The sequence below is a fragment of the Pristiophorus japonicus genome, chromosome 8 (genome assembly GCF_044704955.1).
Source record: "Pristiophorus japonicus isolate sPriJap1 chromosome 8, sPriJap1.hap1, whole genome shotgun sequence".
Classification (NCBI taxonomy): Eukaryota; Metazoa; Chordata; class Chondrichthyes; family Pristiophoridae; genus Pristiophorus; species Pristiophorus japonicus.
The window spans coordinates 184379446-184396401 of record NC_091984.1 but is presented as its reverse complement, the minus strand read 5'-3'; the positions used below and the strand labels follow the sequence as shown (position 1 = coordinate 184396401).

Below are 16956 nucleotides of genomic sequence, written 5' to 3'. Positions count from 1 at the left end.
AGTTCCCAGCCTTGGTCACCCTGGAGCCATGTCTCCATAATCCCAATTACATCATATCCGTTAATAGCTGTCTGCGCAGTTAATTCATCCAGCTTATTACAAATGCTCCTCGCATTGAGACACACAGCCTTCAGGCTTGTTTTTGTTTTTTTAACACTCTTTGTCCTTTTAGAATTATGTTGTACTGTGGCCCTTTTTGATTTTTGCCTTTGATTTCTCCCCCCTCCACATTTACTTATCTCCTTTCTACCTTTTCCTTCTGCCCCATTTTACTTCCATCTGTCTCCCTGCATAGATTCCCATCCCCCTGCCATATTAGTTTAAACCCTCCCCAACAGCACTAGCAAACACTCCCCCTAGGACATCGGTTCCGGCCCTGCCCAGGTGCAGACTGTCCGTTTTGTACTGGTCCCACCTCCCCCAGAACCGGTTCCAATGTCCCAGGAATTTGAATCCCTCCCTCTTGCACCATTCCTCAAGCCACGTATTCATCTTAACTATCCTGCTAGTTCCACTCTGACTAGCACGTGGCACTGGTAGCAATCCTGAGATTACTACCTTTTGAGGTCCTACTTTTTAATTTAACTCCTAACTGCCTAAATTCAGCCTGTAGGACCTCATCCCGTTTTTTTTACCTATGTCATTGGTACCTGTATGCACCATGACAACTGGCTGTTCACCCTCACACCCGCCCCCCCTCCCACCAAGAATGCCCTGCAGCCGCACCGAGACATCCTTGACCCTTGCACCAGGGAGGCAACATACCATCCTGGAGTCTCGATTGTGGCTGCAGAAACGCCTATGTATTCCCCTTTCAATAGAATTCCCTACCACTATAGCTCTCCCACTCTTTTTCCTGCCCTCCTGTGCAGCGGAGCCACCCATGGTGCCATGAACTTGGCTGCTGCTGCCGTCCCCTGATGAGCCATCTCCCCCAACAGTATCTAAAGCGATATATCTGTTTTGGAGGGAGATGACCACAGAGTACTCCTGCACTACCTTCCTACTCCTGCTCTGCCTGATGGTCATCCATTCCCTATCTGCCTTTGTAACCTTTACCTGCGGTGTAACCCGCTCACTAAACGTGCTATTCATGACATCCTCAGCATCGCGGATGCTCCAGAGTGAATCCATGCGCAGCTCCAGTGCCTTCATGTGGTCTGACAGGAGCTGCTGCTGGATACACTTCCCGCACATACAGTAGTCAAGGACAGTGGAAGTGTCCCTGATTTCCCACATAGCACAGGAGGAGCATGACACCGGTCTGGGCTTTCCTGCCATGACTTAACCCTTAAATTAACTTAATTTGGCAACAATGCCAAAGGTTTCTTACTGATAAGAAAAAGATAAAGAAAAAAGAAAAACTACTCACCAATCAACCAGCCAATCACTTACCCTCTTGGCTGTGATGTCACACTTCAATTTCTTTTTACTTTTTTTTTAACTTTTGACCCTGCTGCAGCAGCTGGCTCCTCTCCGACTGCCGCGGCTCCTTGCTGCCGCTGGGCCTTTTATAGGCCTCGCTGCTCCTCTCCGACTGCCGCTGCTCCTCGCTGCCGCTGGGCCTTTTATAGGCCTTGCTGCTCCTCTCCGACTGCCGCTGCTCCTCGCTGCCGCTAGGCCTTTTATAGGCCTTGCTGCTCCTCTCCGACTGCTGCTGCTCCTCGCTGCCGCTGGGCCTTTTATAGGCCTCGCCGCTCCTCCCCGACTACTTCTACACTCAAAAGGTGGCAGAAGTTTGGAACACTCTTCCGCAAACGGCAATTGATGCTAGGTCAATTAATTGTTCATTTTAAATCTGAGATTGATGGATTTATGTTAACCAAAGATGATAAGGAATATGGGGCAAAGGCAGGTATATGGAGTTAGGTCACAGATCAGCCATAATCTCGTTGAATGATGTGTTATGTATTGATGCTTGGGGTCACCAGACACCAGAGGGTGCCACTGTCGGAGGTCATCGGGCTGTACGCGCGTGTGCGCGGTCACTGGTATATAAGCGCGGGTACTATGTCACGCGGGTACTTTGAGCGCGAATAAAGTTGGATCATGTTTACATCTGAGGCCATTTACAGTAACAAGACTCTTGAGTTGTTACATTTGGCGACGAGGTAACTTAAGAACCTTCGCATGTACAATGGGCACTATTGGAATTCTGGAGAGATTCGCGGAGGGCGAGGATTGGGCAGATTTTATCGACCGCCTGGATCAGTATTTTGTGGCCAACTCAAGGAGAGGCTGACGCAGTTAGGCGCAGGGCGGTTTTTCCTCACCGTTGTGGTCCGAAAATTTACGGCCTCATGAAGAGCCTTCTCTCGCCTTTACGTCCAGCGGACAAAGAGTACGAGGATTTGTGTGCTTTGGTGCGTGACTATCTTAAGCCAAAAGAGGGGATCATCATCTCACACTATCGCTTCTATACACGTGCTGAGGGCCAGGATGTGTCAGGATTTGTCGCCAACCTGCGACGTCTTGCTGAGCTGTGTAAGTTCGGGAACGTGTTGGAAGACATGTTGCGAGATTTCTTCGTGATAGGCATCAACCGTGATGTGATTCTTTGGAAGTTATTGGCCGAAGAGAAGCTGGATTTGAGAAAGGTCATCGCGACTGCCCAGGCATGCAGGACGACTGATAATTTGAGGCAGATATCGGAGTTCCACGGCAGGTACTGTAAACAAGATTATGTCGTCTTCTGGCAGAGCTGCTTATGGCAGGGCCTACTCGACTGCTTATGTGAAACCTGTAGCTGCTCAGAGTCTGGAAACTGGTACGATTTCACCCTGTTGGCGTTGTGGGGGCAATCATCGGCCTCATCAGTGTTGGTTTAAACAATACGCCTGTAATGGCTGTTCGAAAGTGGGGCATCTTCAGAGAATGTGCCCACAACTGAGCAAACGTACTGCTGCTCATCACATTGTTGATGATGACCAGTCCAATGCTGGCCTGGATACACAACCCGGGGAGGAAGTCTATGGTCTGTATTCATTCTTGGCCAGCCGATAATCATTAATGTGAAGCTGAATGGCGTGCCTGTATCAATGGTGCTGGACACTGGTGCGAGTCAGTCGATAATGAGCCAAAGGACATTCGACAAGCTGTGGGACACTGAGGCTGTGAAACCTAAGCTGAGTCCAGTCAATGCCAAGTTGCGTACTTACACTAAGGAACCAGTGTTTGGCAGTGCAGTAGTCAAGGTGTCATATGATGGCGTGGTTCATGATCTACCATTATGGGTCATCCCAGGTAATAGTCCAATGCTGTTTGGCAGAAATTGGCTCGAGAAAATCAAGTGCAACTGGAATGATGTCAAAGTGTTGTCCTCGGTGGATGACACTTCATGTGCTCAACTGTTGAAGAAGTTTCCTTCTTTGTTTGAACTGGGCATTGGTAATTGTACTGGAGCCAAGATGCAGATTCACCTGGATTCTGATGCAAAGTCTGTCTATCATAAAGCTCAGTCTGTTCCTTACAAGCTGAGGGAGAAGGTTGAAATTGAGCTTGACAGACTCCAATGTGAAGGGATCATATCTCCGGTCGAGTTTAACGAGTGGGCCAGTCCCATTGTTTATTGAAGAGTGATGGCACTGCCAGGACTTGTGGAGACTACAAGGTTACGATTAACCGATTTCCGAAACAGGATCAGTATCCATTACCGAAGGCTGATGACCTGTTCGCCATGTTAGCTGGTGGAAAGTCGTTCACTAAACTAGATCTGATGTCGGCCGATATGACACAGGAGCTCGTCGGCACTTCGAAGAAACTCATCTGCATCAACACCCATAAAGGGCTGTGTCTGCAATAGTTGTCCTTTTGGAATTCGTTCGGCTGCAGCCATATTTCAGAGGAATATGGAGTGTCTACTGAAGTCCGTTCCTAGAACTGTCGTGTTTCAAGATGACATTCTGGTCACAGATTGCGACACTGCTGAACATCTGAACAATCTTGAAGTCGTCCTACATCGTCTGGACAAAGTGGGACTCAGGCTGAAACGTTCGAAATGTGTCTTCATGGCACCTGAAGTTGAATTCCTAGGGAGGAAGATTGCTGCTGATGGCATCAGGCCTACTGATTCGAAAACCAAGGCCATCAAAAATGCACCCAGGCCTCAGAATGTGACGGAGCTGCGTTCATTCCTTGAGCTACTCGACTACTTCGGTAATTTCTTACCCAGATTGAGCACTTTATTACAGCTACTGCACATGCTACTCACAAAAGGCGACAACTGGTTCTGGGGTGTGTCCCAAAATAGAGCTTTTGAGAAAGCTAAGTATCTGTTCTGTTCAAACAAGTTACTTCATTATGATCTGTGCAAGCATCTTGTATTGGCCTGTGATGCTTCATCATATGGGGTTGGGCTGAAAGAGCTTACAGCATGGTAGAAAAAGAAGCTTTGGTCTGTGTGTATGGGGTCAAAAAGTTGCATCAGTACCTGTTTGGTCTTTGTTTTGAGCTCGAAACGGATCACAAGCCACTCATTTCATTATTTTCGGAAAACAAAGGTATTAATACCAATGCATCGTCCCGTATCCACAGGTGGGCATTGACGTCGTCTGTCTATGATTATTTCGTTCGTCATAGACCTGTTACTGAGAATTGTGCCAATGCACTGAGTTGTCTGCCTTTGCCCACACCTGATATGGAGATGCCTCAACCTGCAGATCTACTGTTAGTAATGGAAGCTTTTGAGAGTGAAGGAACTCCTGTCACTGCTCAACAAGTTAGGATCTGGACCAGCCATGACCCTATTTTATCGGTTGCGAAACGTTGTGTCCTCAGTGGTGATTGGTCTGCAATACCTATGGAGATGTGTGATGAGACCAAACCTTACAACCATCGCAAAGATGAGCTGTCCATTCAGTCAGATTGTTTACTGTGGGGTAATGGTGTCATTATGCCTAAGAAAGGTAGAGAAAAATTTGTACGGGAACTACATAGTACTCATCCTGATATCATGATGAAAGCCATTGCTAGGGCTCATGAATGGTGGCCTGGAATTGACTCTGATCTGGAATCATGTGTGCACCAGTGCAATACTTGCATGCAGCTAAGTAAAGTACCACTGGAATCTCTGCTGAGTCTTTGATCGTGGCCATCTAAACCATGGTCGAGGATCCACATCGATTTTGCGGGCCCTTTCATGGGAAAGATGTTTTTTGTTATGGTGAATGCATATTTAAAGTGGATAGAGTATTATTATGTCATCCAGTACATCTATTGAGAGCCTTCGTGTCATGTTTGCTACTCATGGTTTGCCTGACATTGTTGTGAGCGGATCTTGTTTCACAAGTCTTGAGTTTCAGGAGTTCATGAAACTCAATGGTATTCGACATGTGAGGTCAGCTCCATTCAAACCTGCTTCTAATGGTCAAATAGAGCGTGCTGTTCAAACGATCAAGCAGAGTATGAATTGTGTAACTCGGGGTTCACTGCAGACTTGTTTGTCATGTATATTGCTCAGTTACAGGACAAGACCTCATATGCTTACTGGGGTTTCCCCTGCTGAACTACTGATGAAGAGAAATCTCAAGACCAAGCTTTCTCTTGATCATCCTGATCTGAAAGATCGTGTTGAAAACAGATGCCGAAGTTAGCAATGGTATCCTGGTCGTGCTGCTGTGTCACGTGACATCTCTGTCAACGATCCGGTTTATGTACTGAACTATGGTCAAGGTCCAAAGTGGATCGCTGGTACTGTTACAGCCAAGGAGGGTAACAATAGTGTTTATTGTCATGTTCAAGAATGGGCAAACATGCAGGAAACAAGTTGATCAGGTAAAACTGCGGCACACGGATGAACTGGAACCGTTTGAGGAAGATACAATCAGTGACCAACCAACCAATGTTCATTCATCAGAGGACTTTGCTGCATTACTGAACCTGGACCTTCAGTGTCTGGTGTGGTCATTACCACTCCCATCAGATCGGTTACTTAGCCTTCAGTCACAACTGACTCAGAACGCTCGCCTAGAACTAAAGTTGAACTGAGACAATCAAATTGTGAGAGGAATGTCCCAGACCGTCTTAATTTGTAAAGAGACTGATGTTAAGATCTTGAAAGGGGATGTTATGTATTGATGCTTGGGGTCACCAGACACCAGGGGGTGCCACTGTCGGAGGTCAAAGGGCTGTACGTGCATGTGCGCGGTCACTGATATATAAGCGCGGGTACTATGTCATACGGGTACTTTGAACGTGAATAAAGTTGGATCAGGTTTACACCTGAGGCCGTTTACAGTAACAAGACTCTTGAGTCATTACATGGTGGAACAGGCTTGAGGGGCTAAATTACCTACTCCTGTTCCTGCTAACTTCTCATGTGAAATACGACAACTCTGACAGTGCAGCAGTCCCTCAGTAATGCACTGGAGTGTCAGCCTGGAATTTGTGCTCAAGCCCCTGGATTGGGATTTGAAGCCTGAACATTCTGACTCGGGTGAGAGTGCTACCACTGAGCACAGCTGACATCTTTTTTTTTCATAACATTGCTTTATAATTGCCAGCTGGAAGGTGTGCAAGGGTGTGTCACAAGGTAACTCGCATACTGGGGTGTGTGTGTGTGTTTTATTTTACTCTTTTGAGGAGGATCCTGGCCTGTGCCCTTAGGCTATGTCACATTTTGAGGCAGAACATGCAATACTTGTCAAGAAAATTCTAGCAGCGGGGTTGCTTTCATTTATATCTTTGTCTTCCCAGGAGGAGTTCAGAGCAATGATTGAGGATGCTGGGTTTTACAAGGTGGAATACAACAACTTGACATCAGGGATTGTGGCTGTTCACTCTGGATTTAAGCTCTGAATTTGAAGTGACTGAAAGAAGATTGAGAGCTACCTGCAGTGAGGCCCTGCTTTCATTGACTCGCACTCAATTACAGATACCGTGTGAGCTATCACACACCACTGCCTAGCTGCTGAAATACAGGCAGATATGTCTCAATGAGCCATTTAGCCACTTGCAGCCACACATTTGATAGGTAAGATCTGACGGGAATGTGCTGTAACGTCATTTGATTATATTATCCTTGTTTTGAAGTGTGCAGGTGCACATTATCCTGCTCTTGATTTGCGTGGTTTTCCTCTGTGAGGATGTGAATCCTAATGTTGTTGAAGTAGTACGAATAATCAGTGCATAAAGCTCTATGGCATGAAGGAAATAAATTTGCCTCTGATATTCAAGTTTTGCCAGTAACCAGACTGGTTATTAAAATAGACTCCTAAGTTAATGGCTGTTTTAAGAAATCAAGGATTTGATCATTTCATATTTTTTGTCTCTGCAATGTATTGTATAGAAACTTGCATTTCTTCTCTTGCCTGTCCCTCCAGCAGAAACAAAATTGTATGTTGGTCAGATGACCGGTAAGAGATGTATTTCACACACCAAGTGCATCTTAAAAACCTTTGAGTAAAACCTTCAGGATCTCTTATTAGCAAGTATTTGCCATTCCCCATCCTTCTGTGAGTAAGATGATGCCTGATGCAAACTGTAAAAGGAAACATTACAGAATCAAAATGAGACAGTACAGATATACCGCAGTTCTCCTTTTCAACAGAATTTGACTCATATTTGTGCCCTGAGAAGTTGGTGGCTGGATTTGAGTGGTCTTAAAAGGAAACTACTCAACACTGGGAATGCATACAGTTTAATGGCAAGAACTGACAGATTGATGATAGGACTAGAAACAATGTCTCACTCACTCCTATATTGTGAGCAGGTTACGTTACAGGTTTTCGCTGGTGCTAAGACTGTGAGTGTACTTTTACTTGTCTTCCTGCAGTGGAGCGTTTCTGATTTTTGTGTGTGGAGGGAATTCACCTTTACATGAATTGCAGAATCGACTGAAAATATTTAAAAGTCCTATTGGTTAAATAATTTTTTTTTTTCTAATTTGACTAATTTTTGTATTTATATTTTTTGAAATGTTCTTGGAGTGGCAAGTGGTTTTGCATCAGTAGCTTATTCCTCTCCCCAACGTGAGCTTCTGATCCTCCTGTATTGTGAGTGAGCAATGCCATAGACTGCTCCAGAACAGCCAGATCAAGAGCAGTAACTAAAGTAGATATGGCTGAACTGATGAGCAAAAATGACCCTAACTTTCAATCTGACTTGGGGAATGAGTGCAGACACTTAACCAAACCCTAGTGTACAATTTCAGGGGTAAGTTTAGCAACATTGACTGAAGAGCACCAAACAACGGTTTAGCATTGTGGTGGTGTCCAATTCTAGATTCTGGTGATCGCCCACAATGCCGTATGGATGCCGTGTTTTGATCTGATAGATCTGCACTTTTGGCATGGTGGTAGTGCCACACTTTATGACGGAGAGTGTCCTCAGTGAAGGTGTAAATTTGTCTTCACACTGACCATGCAGTGGTCACTCCTACCAATTCTATCATGGACAGACATGTCTGTGACAGGTGGGTGAGGACGAGATCAAGCAGGTTATAATCCCTCACCATCTGGCAGAAGCCCAGTCTAGCAGTCTGATGGTACAGAGGCAATGGAGGAGTTGAGAAATGGCGAACCCATAGAACTGGGTGTCATTGTACATGTGGAAGCTGACCCCATGTCTGCAGATAATGTCACCAAGAGGGAGCATATAGATGAAGAGAAGGAAGCGCCAAGAATGGATCCTAGGGAGAGGTGGGGACTCCTGAGAAGACCGTGTGGGGTGGGAAGAGAAGCCGAATAGAAACATAGAAACATAGAAAATAGGTGCATGAGTAGGCCATTCGGCCCTTCGAGCCTGCACCACCGTTCAATAAGATCATGGCTGATCATTCACCTCAGTACCACTTTCCTGCTCTCTCTCCATACCCCTTGATCCCTTTAGCCATAAGGGCCATATCTAACTCCCTCTTGAATATATCTAACGAACTGGCATCAACAACTCTCTGCAGTAGAGAATTCCACAGGTTCACAATTCTCTGAATGAAGAAATTTCTCCTCATCTTGGGGTCCTTAATGGCTTACCACTTATCCTTAAACTGTGACCCCTGGTTCTGGACTTCCCCAACATCGGGAACATTCTTCCTGCATCTAACCTGTCCAGTCCTGTCAGAATTTTATGTTTCTATGAGATCCCCTTTCATTCTTCTAAACTCCAGTGAATACAGGCCCAGTCAATCCAGTCTCTCCTCATATGTCAGTCCTGCCATTCCGGGAATCAGTCTGGTGAACCTTCGCTGCACTCCCTCAATAGCAAGAATGTCCTTCCTCAGATTAGGAGACCAAAACTGAACACAATATTCCAGGTGAGGCCTCACCACGGCCCTGTACAACTGCAGTAAGACCTCCCTGCTCCTATACTCAAATCCCCTAGCTATGAAGGCCAACATGCCATTTGCCGCCTTCACCGCCTGTTGTACCTGCATGCCAACTTTCAATGACTGATGTACCATGACACCCAGGTCTCGTTGCACTTCCCCTTTTCCTAATCTACCATTCAGATAATATTCTGCCTTCATGTTTTTGCCACCAATGTGGTTAACCTCACATTTATCCACATTATACTGCATCTGCCATGCATTTGCCCAGTCACTTAACCTGTCCAAGTCACCCTGCAGCCTCTTGGCATCCTCCTCACAGCTCACACCGCCACCCAGCTTAGTGTCATCTGCAAACTTGGAGATATTACACTCAATTCCTTCGTCTAAATCATTGATGTATATTGTAAATAGCTGGCCTATTCCTGCACCTACTTTCTCTGTTTCTATGGAACCTTATGTCAGCAGAGGCAGCACCTTCAGGAAAGGAGGGAAGAGAGCTGGATGCACAAAATACAGCCTCCATTTTCCTATATCCCTTGATTCCCATAATTTCCAAAAATCTTATCAATCTCAGTCTTGAATATGCTCAACGACTAAGCATCCACAACCCTCTGGGGAAGAGAATTCCAAAGTTTCACAACCAATGCTCCTGCTACGTTGCGTGGCTGTCAGGGGGTCACGCGTAGGCCAGTCACTGGCTTTCCGGTGAGAAATTTTGGCCAGAATTTTCCAGGGGGTTTGCGGGCAGGATCGGTGGCAGGTCAGGTGGGAAATTAGATTTTTTTTTGACTGTGGGTCGGGAACCTGCTGCAACACGCCTTTCCTAATGACATGTCTGTGATCTCAATTAAAGCAATTATTGGGTTGTTGATGGACCGTTAATAATGGTTTTAACCTTACCTTTTAACTTTAACTGCTCGTCCACGGGGCCTACGCTGCTCGTGGACCACGTCTGTTAACCTGAGACGGGAGTTGAATGGCCATTGAATCAGCTGATCAGTTGATGCTTGAAATGTACTCCCACCTCACAGCTGCTCACTTTCCAAGCACAGAAGCTGTTGCTTACTCCATTTGGAACACAGATTGAGTGCTATGCAGGCTGCAAGTGTTTGAAGAAAACTCTCCATCCAGTCACCTCATAGGAACAACCTCTCTCACCATTGACATTGCCTCTGTCATCTCAACTTTGCCAACCATCTATTCCATCAGCATGGGTACCGTTTATATTGGTTCACTTTGGTCCTCAGAACCTGACCACGATGAGCCCCAACTCAAGCAGCACCAATAATAACACCAATCTTCTCCGCAATCACTTGATGCTGCTCAGGACAGAAGGCATCAGCACCCGAGCACATTGCTGCCAGGGATGGCCTCACCATGGCCAGATTTAATTCACTTGATGCTGTACACCCTGGCTGCAACATGATGCACCAGGTTGGCACCACCCCACACCAACACCATAAAGCATCCCTAAAAAGTCCAAGCCATTCCTTTCACACATCACCATTGCAGGGGATACTGTTGTGTCTCACAATTTACTGCAACTCACTAAGCCACTTCCAAAGGTGCCCATAAATCTATCCAAAAACGCATGGTGTTCAAAATAAAGGTTTCAATGTTTGACAGCACATTAACAGAAACTTTACATGAACATTGAACAAAACACCCAAGTGGCTACCTTGTGTGTTATTAGTTGGTATGATTGCATTCATCATCATAGGCAGTCCCTCGGAATCGAGGAAGACTTGCTTCCATTCCTGAAGTAAGTTCTTTGGTGACTGAACAGTCCAATACGAGAGCCACAGTCCCTGTCACAGGTGGAACAGACAGTCGTTGAGGGAAGGGGTCGGTGGGACAGGTTTGCCGCACGCTCCTTCCGCTGCCTGTGCTTGACCTCTGCACGCTCTCGGCGTTGAGACTCGAAGTGTTCAACGCCCTCCCGGATGCACTTTCTCTATTTAGGGCGATCTTTGGCCAGGGACTCCCAGGTGTCAGTGGTGATGTTGCACTTTATCAGGGCGGCTTTGAGGGTGTCCTTGTAACGTTTCTGTTGCCCACCTTTGGCTCGTTTGCCGTGAAGGAGCTCCGCATAGAACACTTGCTTTGGGAGTCTCGTGTCTGGCATGCGAACTATGTGGCCTGCCCAGCGAAGCTGATCGAGTGTGGTCAGTGCTTCAATGTTGGGGATGTTAGCCTGGACGAGGACACTGATGTTGGTGCGCCTGTCCTCCCAGGGCATTTGCAGGATCTTGCGGAGACATCGTTGGTGATATATCTCCAGCGACTTGAGGTGTCTTCTGTACATCGTCCATGGCTCTGAGCCATACAGGAGGGTGGGTATTACTATAGCCCTGTAGACCATGAGCTTGGTGATAGATTTGAAGGCCTGGTCTTCAAACACTCTTTTCCGAAGGCTGAGCTGGCGCACTGGAGGAAGTGTTAAATCTCCGCATCAATGTCTGCTTTTGTTGACGAGAGGCTCCTGAGATATGGGAAATGGTCCACGTTGTCGAGGGCTGCGTCGTGGATCTTGATGACTGGGGGGCAGTGCTGTGCGGCGAGGACAGGCTGGTGGAGGACCTTTGTCTTACGGATGTTTAGCGTAAGGCCCATGCTTTCATATGCCTCAGTAAATACATCTTGGAGTTCAGCCTCAGACTGGGCGCAGACGCAGGCGTCGTCCGCGAACTGTAGCTCAACGACAGAGGTTGGGGTGATCTTGGACCTGGCCTGGAGGCGGCGTAGGTTAAACAGCTTCCCACTGGTTCTGTAGTTTAGTTCCACTCCAGCGGGGAGCTTGTTGACTGTGAGGTGGAGCATGGCAGCGAGGAAGATTGAGAAGAGGGTTGGAGCGATGACTCAACCTTGTTTGACCCCGGTCCGGGCATAGATTGGGTCTGTAATGGATACGTTGGTAAGGATCATGGCCTGCATGTTGTCGTGGAGCAGGCGAAGGATGTTGACAAACCTTTTGGGGCCACCGAAACGGAGGAGGACGCTCCATAGACCCTCGCGGTTGACAGTGTCAAAGGCCTTTGTAAGGTCGAAGAAGCCATGTATAAGGGCTGGCGCTACTCCCTGCATTTTTCCTGCAGCTGTTGCACTGCATAGATCATGTCCGTTGTGCCCCGTAGAGGACGAAATCCGCACTGTGACTCCGGGAGGAGCTCCTCGGCCACAACTTTCCCAGTGGTTGATAGCAGGGAGATTCCCCTGTAGTTGCCACAGTCGGACTTGTCCCCTTTTTTTAAAGGTGGTCATGATCACTGCATCTCTGAGATCTCCCGGCATGCTCTCCCCCCTCTAGATGAGAGAGATGAGGCCATGTATCAGCGCCTCTCCGCCATACTTTAGCGCCTCAGCAGGGATTCCATCTGCTCCCGTGGCCTTGTTGTTCTTGAGCTGCTTTATGGCTTTGCCTATCTCGTGCAAAGTTGGGGTTTCACTGAGGTGGTGCAGGGTCGCATGCTGCAGGATGGAGTCGAGAACACTCTAGTCAAAGGCAGAGTCACGATTGAGGAGATCTTCGAAATGCTCCTTCCAGCGGGCCTTGACAGCCTCTGTGTCCTTGATGAGTGTTTCCCTGTTCTTGGCCAGCAGTGGGGTGGGGCCTTGGGAGTTTGGTCCATAGGTGGCCTTGACTGCGATGAAGAATCCTCGCATATCATGACTGTCGGCCAGTTGTTGTGAAAGCCTTTGCTTTCTCCATGCACCACCTGTTCTTTAGGTCCCGGGTTTTTTGTTGGACCTCAGCCTTGAGCCGTCTGTAATGTTGCTTTGCTGCTCCAGAGTTGGGTTGTTGCTTGAGGCTCAGAAATGCTCTGTGCTTGCGATCTATTAGTTCTTAGATCTCCTGATCATTTTCATCAAACCAGTCCTGGTGTTTCTGGTTGAGTGACCAAGTGTCTCTTCACAGACACTGGTTGTGGAAGCCTAGAGGGCAGACCAAGCGCTGTGGGCATTCACAGCATCTCAGGATCATCAAGGCACACCAGGTTAGCTGAGGGGCGCTGGCTGTATAGGCTCTCTTAGCTGGGTCTTTAAGTGCCCCAGCATTGACTTTTTTGCGGCACTACTTCTGCTGTCCCCTCTGCTTTGGGGCTATGTTAATGTCGATAATGGATCGGAATAGGCGGTGGTCCATCCAGCAGTCGTCAGCTCCTGTCATGACGCGGATGATGCACACATCCTTGCGATCCCTGGCTCGGACAATGACATAAATCGAGCAGGTACCAGAGTTTGGAGCGAGGGTGTTGCCACGATGCCTTGTATTTGTCCCTCGGCGGAACAGGGTGTTGGTGATGAGGAGTTCATGTACTAGGCATTTTGTCAGGAGTAGGCTTTCCCTACCCACTCTCTGCCAATCACACCTCCCCAGAGGGCTGTGTCTGTGCCGACCCTGGCGTTGAAGTCACCTAGGAGAATCAATTTGTCGCCCGTGGGGACACGGAACAGGGATGTTTCGAGGTTGGAATAAAAACCCTCTTTGGTCTCATCCGTTGCATCGAGTGTAGGGGCGTACGCACTGATGACCGTGGCGCATTGATTCCGGGATAGGGTGAGTCGGAGAGTCATGAGGCGTTCGTTAAATCCGCAGGGGGAGTTTTTGAGGCGGTTGACTAGCTCATTTTTGATGGTGAAGCTGATTCCGTGAAGGCGGCGTTCTTCCTCTGGTTTTACTTTCCAGAAAAAGGTGTAACCTCCACCTTGTTCCTTCAGCTGGCCTTCCCCTGCCTGCCGGGTCTCGCTTAGAGCGGCGATGTCGATGTCAAAGCGTCAAAGTTCCCGGGCAACTATAGTGGTACGGCGTTCCGGCCTGTCACTGTTAGAGTTGTCCATGAGGGTCCTGACGTTCCAGGTCCCGAACGTCATGATAATGGAGTGGAAGTTGCCTGTGCGTGAGTTCTTTTAACGTGGGGTGGCTGTTGCACACCGGCAACCACACGGGCTTAGCTGAGCAAGGTCTTGGTCCAGTGGCAAGGGTGTCCAAGACAACTGAAGTCTAGGCACAGCTGTATGAGCCTAATTGCCTACGGTGAGATGTTGGCCGCAGGCTCGGCACTGGGTAGCGCCCTTAATGGTAGGTGGCCCGAGGCTTGGTTGGGGGCAGGCATTAGGATGGTCAGTTGCCCACTGGAGTTCCGAGGGATGTTTTAAAAGTTTCTTCCAAAGTTGTTTAAAAGTTTAAAATTTTTCCCAAATTGTTTAAAAAGTTTCTCAAGTTGATTAAAAGTTTAAAAGTAGATTAAAAGTTAATTAAAAGTCTAAAATATAAGTCAATAGTAGGTTACTCCTCTGGCGCACTGCTCCATGGGCGCCTCCAGCCCTCTGTAGCTGCACAAAGCCTTGATTGCACTAGGATGAGGGTGAGTGTGAGGGGTGGCTAGTGAGATGGGGATGTGATGATGTAGATCGAGAGAGAGGAATGGGTGGAGGTGCAAGGTAAATTGTGAGTAAGGAATTGCAGGAGTAGGGTAGGGAAGGCAGAGTGATGTGGATGTGATGAAAGGCACAGCAAGGTGAGTGTGGCTTTGTACGCCCATTTTGTGATCTAATGAGACCATTGAAAGGTTTGCGCCACTGCACCCAGGTCCATCTGACGACATCCCTGTTTGTGACCTCCTCTGCAATGTGCAAGCAGGCTGGGGAGGTGTCTTCCGCCCATTGGAAGGGAAGAGGACCTCCCTGCATGCTCTGACTCCCTCCATAAGCATAGCAGAATCTGGGTGCAGCCCTTTACCTCTGTGCAGTGTTTGCAGCACTTCAGTGCTGTAAAACACTGACAGCACAAACGTTAAAAGTAAGGTGTCTATGGTCCCTTTAAGAAAACCGCTGAAGACGCGTCATGAATGACGTCACCAGACCCGCTCCATCTAATTGGGCCTGGAAACGTGCTGGGCAGGCTTAACAAGCCCCGTTGAGGTAAGTTCATTTTGAGCAGCGGGATGGAACGAGCAGCGGGGACGCGATCCACCACTGACACCGGACCCGCTGAGGTAACAAAATCTTGGCATTTGCGCTTGCGCAAAGTTTTAAATGGGCCAAGCAGCCCATTAAAGGGACCATGCACCCAAAATAAGTTAGGGGGAACATTGTTCACAACCCTCTGAGTAAAGAAATTTCTCCTCATCTTAGTCCGAAATGGCCATCCCCTTATCCTGAAACTATGACCCCTAGTTCTAGACTCTGCAGGCAGGTGAAAATGCATCTCTACCTCTACCCTGTCAAGCCCCCTCAACATTTTATATGGTTCAGTGAGATCACCTCTTCTTCTAAATTCCAGAGTGTATAGGCCCGTTCTACTCAATTTCTCCTCATAGGACAACCCTCTCATCCCAGAAATTAATCTAGTGAACCTTCGTTGCACCGGCTCTAAGGCAAGTATATCCTTCCTTGGGCAATCATAGCCTGTAACCTCCGCGTAGAAAAAATTACGATTTGGTCCAGGCCACAAAAGCTACAAACTGCCTGGGTAAACCATTGCGTATGTATGTCTTGTGCAAAAGGAACCTGATATTTTGACTCTCAGCAGACTCGATGGGGAACGCTTCTCAAATCTAACAAAGAAAGACTGACTTTCATTTATATAGCAAACTTTAATGACCACTGGATGTCCCAAAGTGCTTTACAGCCAATTAAGTACTTTTGGAGTGTAGTCACTGTTGTAATGTGAGAAACAGCGGCAGCTAATTTGCACACAGCAAACTCCCACAAACAACAATCTGTTAATGATCAGATAATCTGTTTTTATTATGTTGATTGAAGGCTAAATATTGACTAGGACACCAGGGATAACTCCCCTGCTCTTCTTCGAAATAATGCCATGGGATCCTTTACATTCACCTGAAATTGCAGACAGGACCTCGGTTTAACATCTCATCCAGAAGACGGCATTCCAACAGTGCAGCACTTCCTCAGCACTGCACTGGAGTGTCAACCTAGATTTATATGCTCAAGTCCCTGGAGTGTGACTTGAACCCACAACCTTCTGACTCAGGCAAGTGTGCTACCCACTGAGACTGACAACTGACCACATCACAACTTCATGTGTTATGAGCTTTGGCACCAAACAAAATAGTATTCACTATGTTTATTTAATTTCTCTTCAACACCAGAGTTATTGCTATCAGGAAAACTTTTTCAGTCATGGTGAGCTAGTCTGGGTTCCAGAGTTCTCCAGGGTTGCTAGCAAGGCAGTTCTGTGTTCAGCCAAAAGGAGCTACGTTTGTATTGCAACTGTTATGTCTGTAATGCACTTATGAATGACTCCACGAGGCAATGTGTTATACTCAAACTGTAGTGACCTTGGTCCTTTATTCGTAACTCCAGAGTGAGACACAAGTATGGTGGGCAGCCTTTTATATGGGCCCTGCACACCTATGCAGGTGACCCTCAGGTCTCCCACCATAGTGCCCTCTGGTGGACAGCCTCTGCCAGAGGGGCAGGAAACCCCGGTCTCCACCAGTTGCAGCCTCTAGTGGTGCCAGCATAGTATATACACAGTGTAAACCTTATTGATAGAACATCAGGTAACAAGTCTCTATCTTATGCAATTATGCAGTGACTACACAGAGAGTATATCTATAGTCTGCATATATAACAGCAACAGTCTGTTTGGTTTTCTCTGGCCATTATGCCACAGGGTTGGTTGTTGGGATAATGCTGTTACTGCAATTAAGTGTACTGTCAGGAGC

General features: G+C 47.4%; 1 protein-coding gene across 1 annotated transcript in view; it reads left to right on the top strand.

Moving 5' to 3' along the window:
* coq5 (coenzyme Q5, methyltransferase) overlaps positions 1 to 7172 on the top strand; it is a 33703-nt gene extending 26531 nt beyond the window's left edge. Inside the window, exon 7 of the mRNA XM_070887662.1 lies at positions 6694 to 7172. Coding sequence (XP_070743763.1) covers positions 6694 to 6795 — 102 coding nt within the window. The 3' untranslated portion in view covers positions 6796 to 7172. The remainder of the gene's footprint in view (positions 1 to 6693) is intronic.
* The last annotated feature ends 9784 nt before the right edge of the window (positions 7173 to 16956 follow it).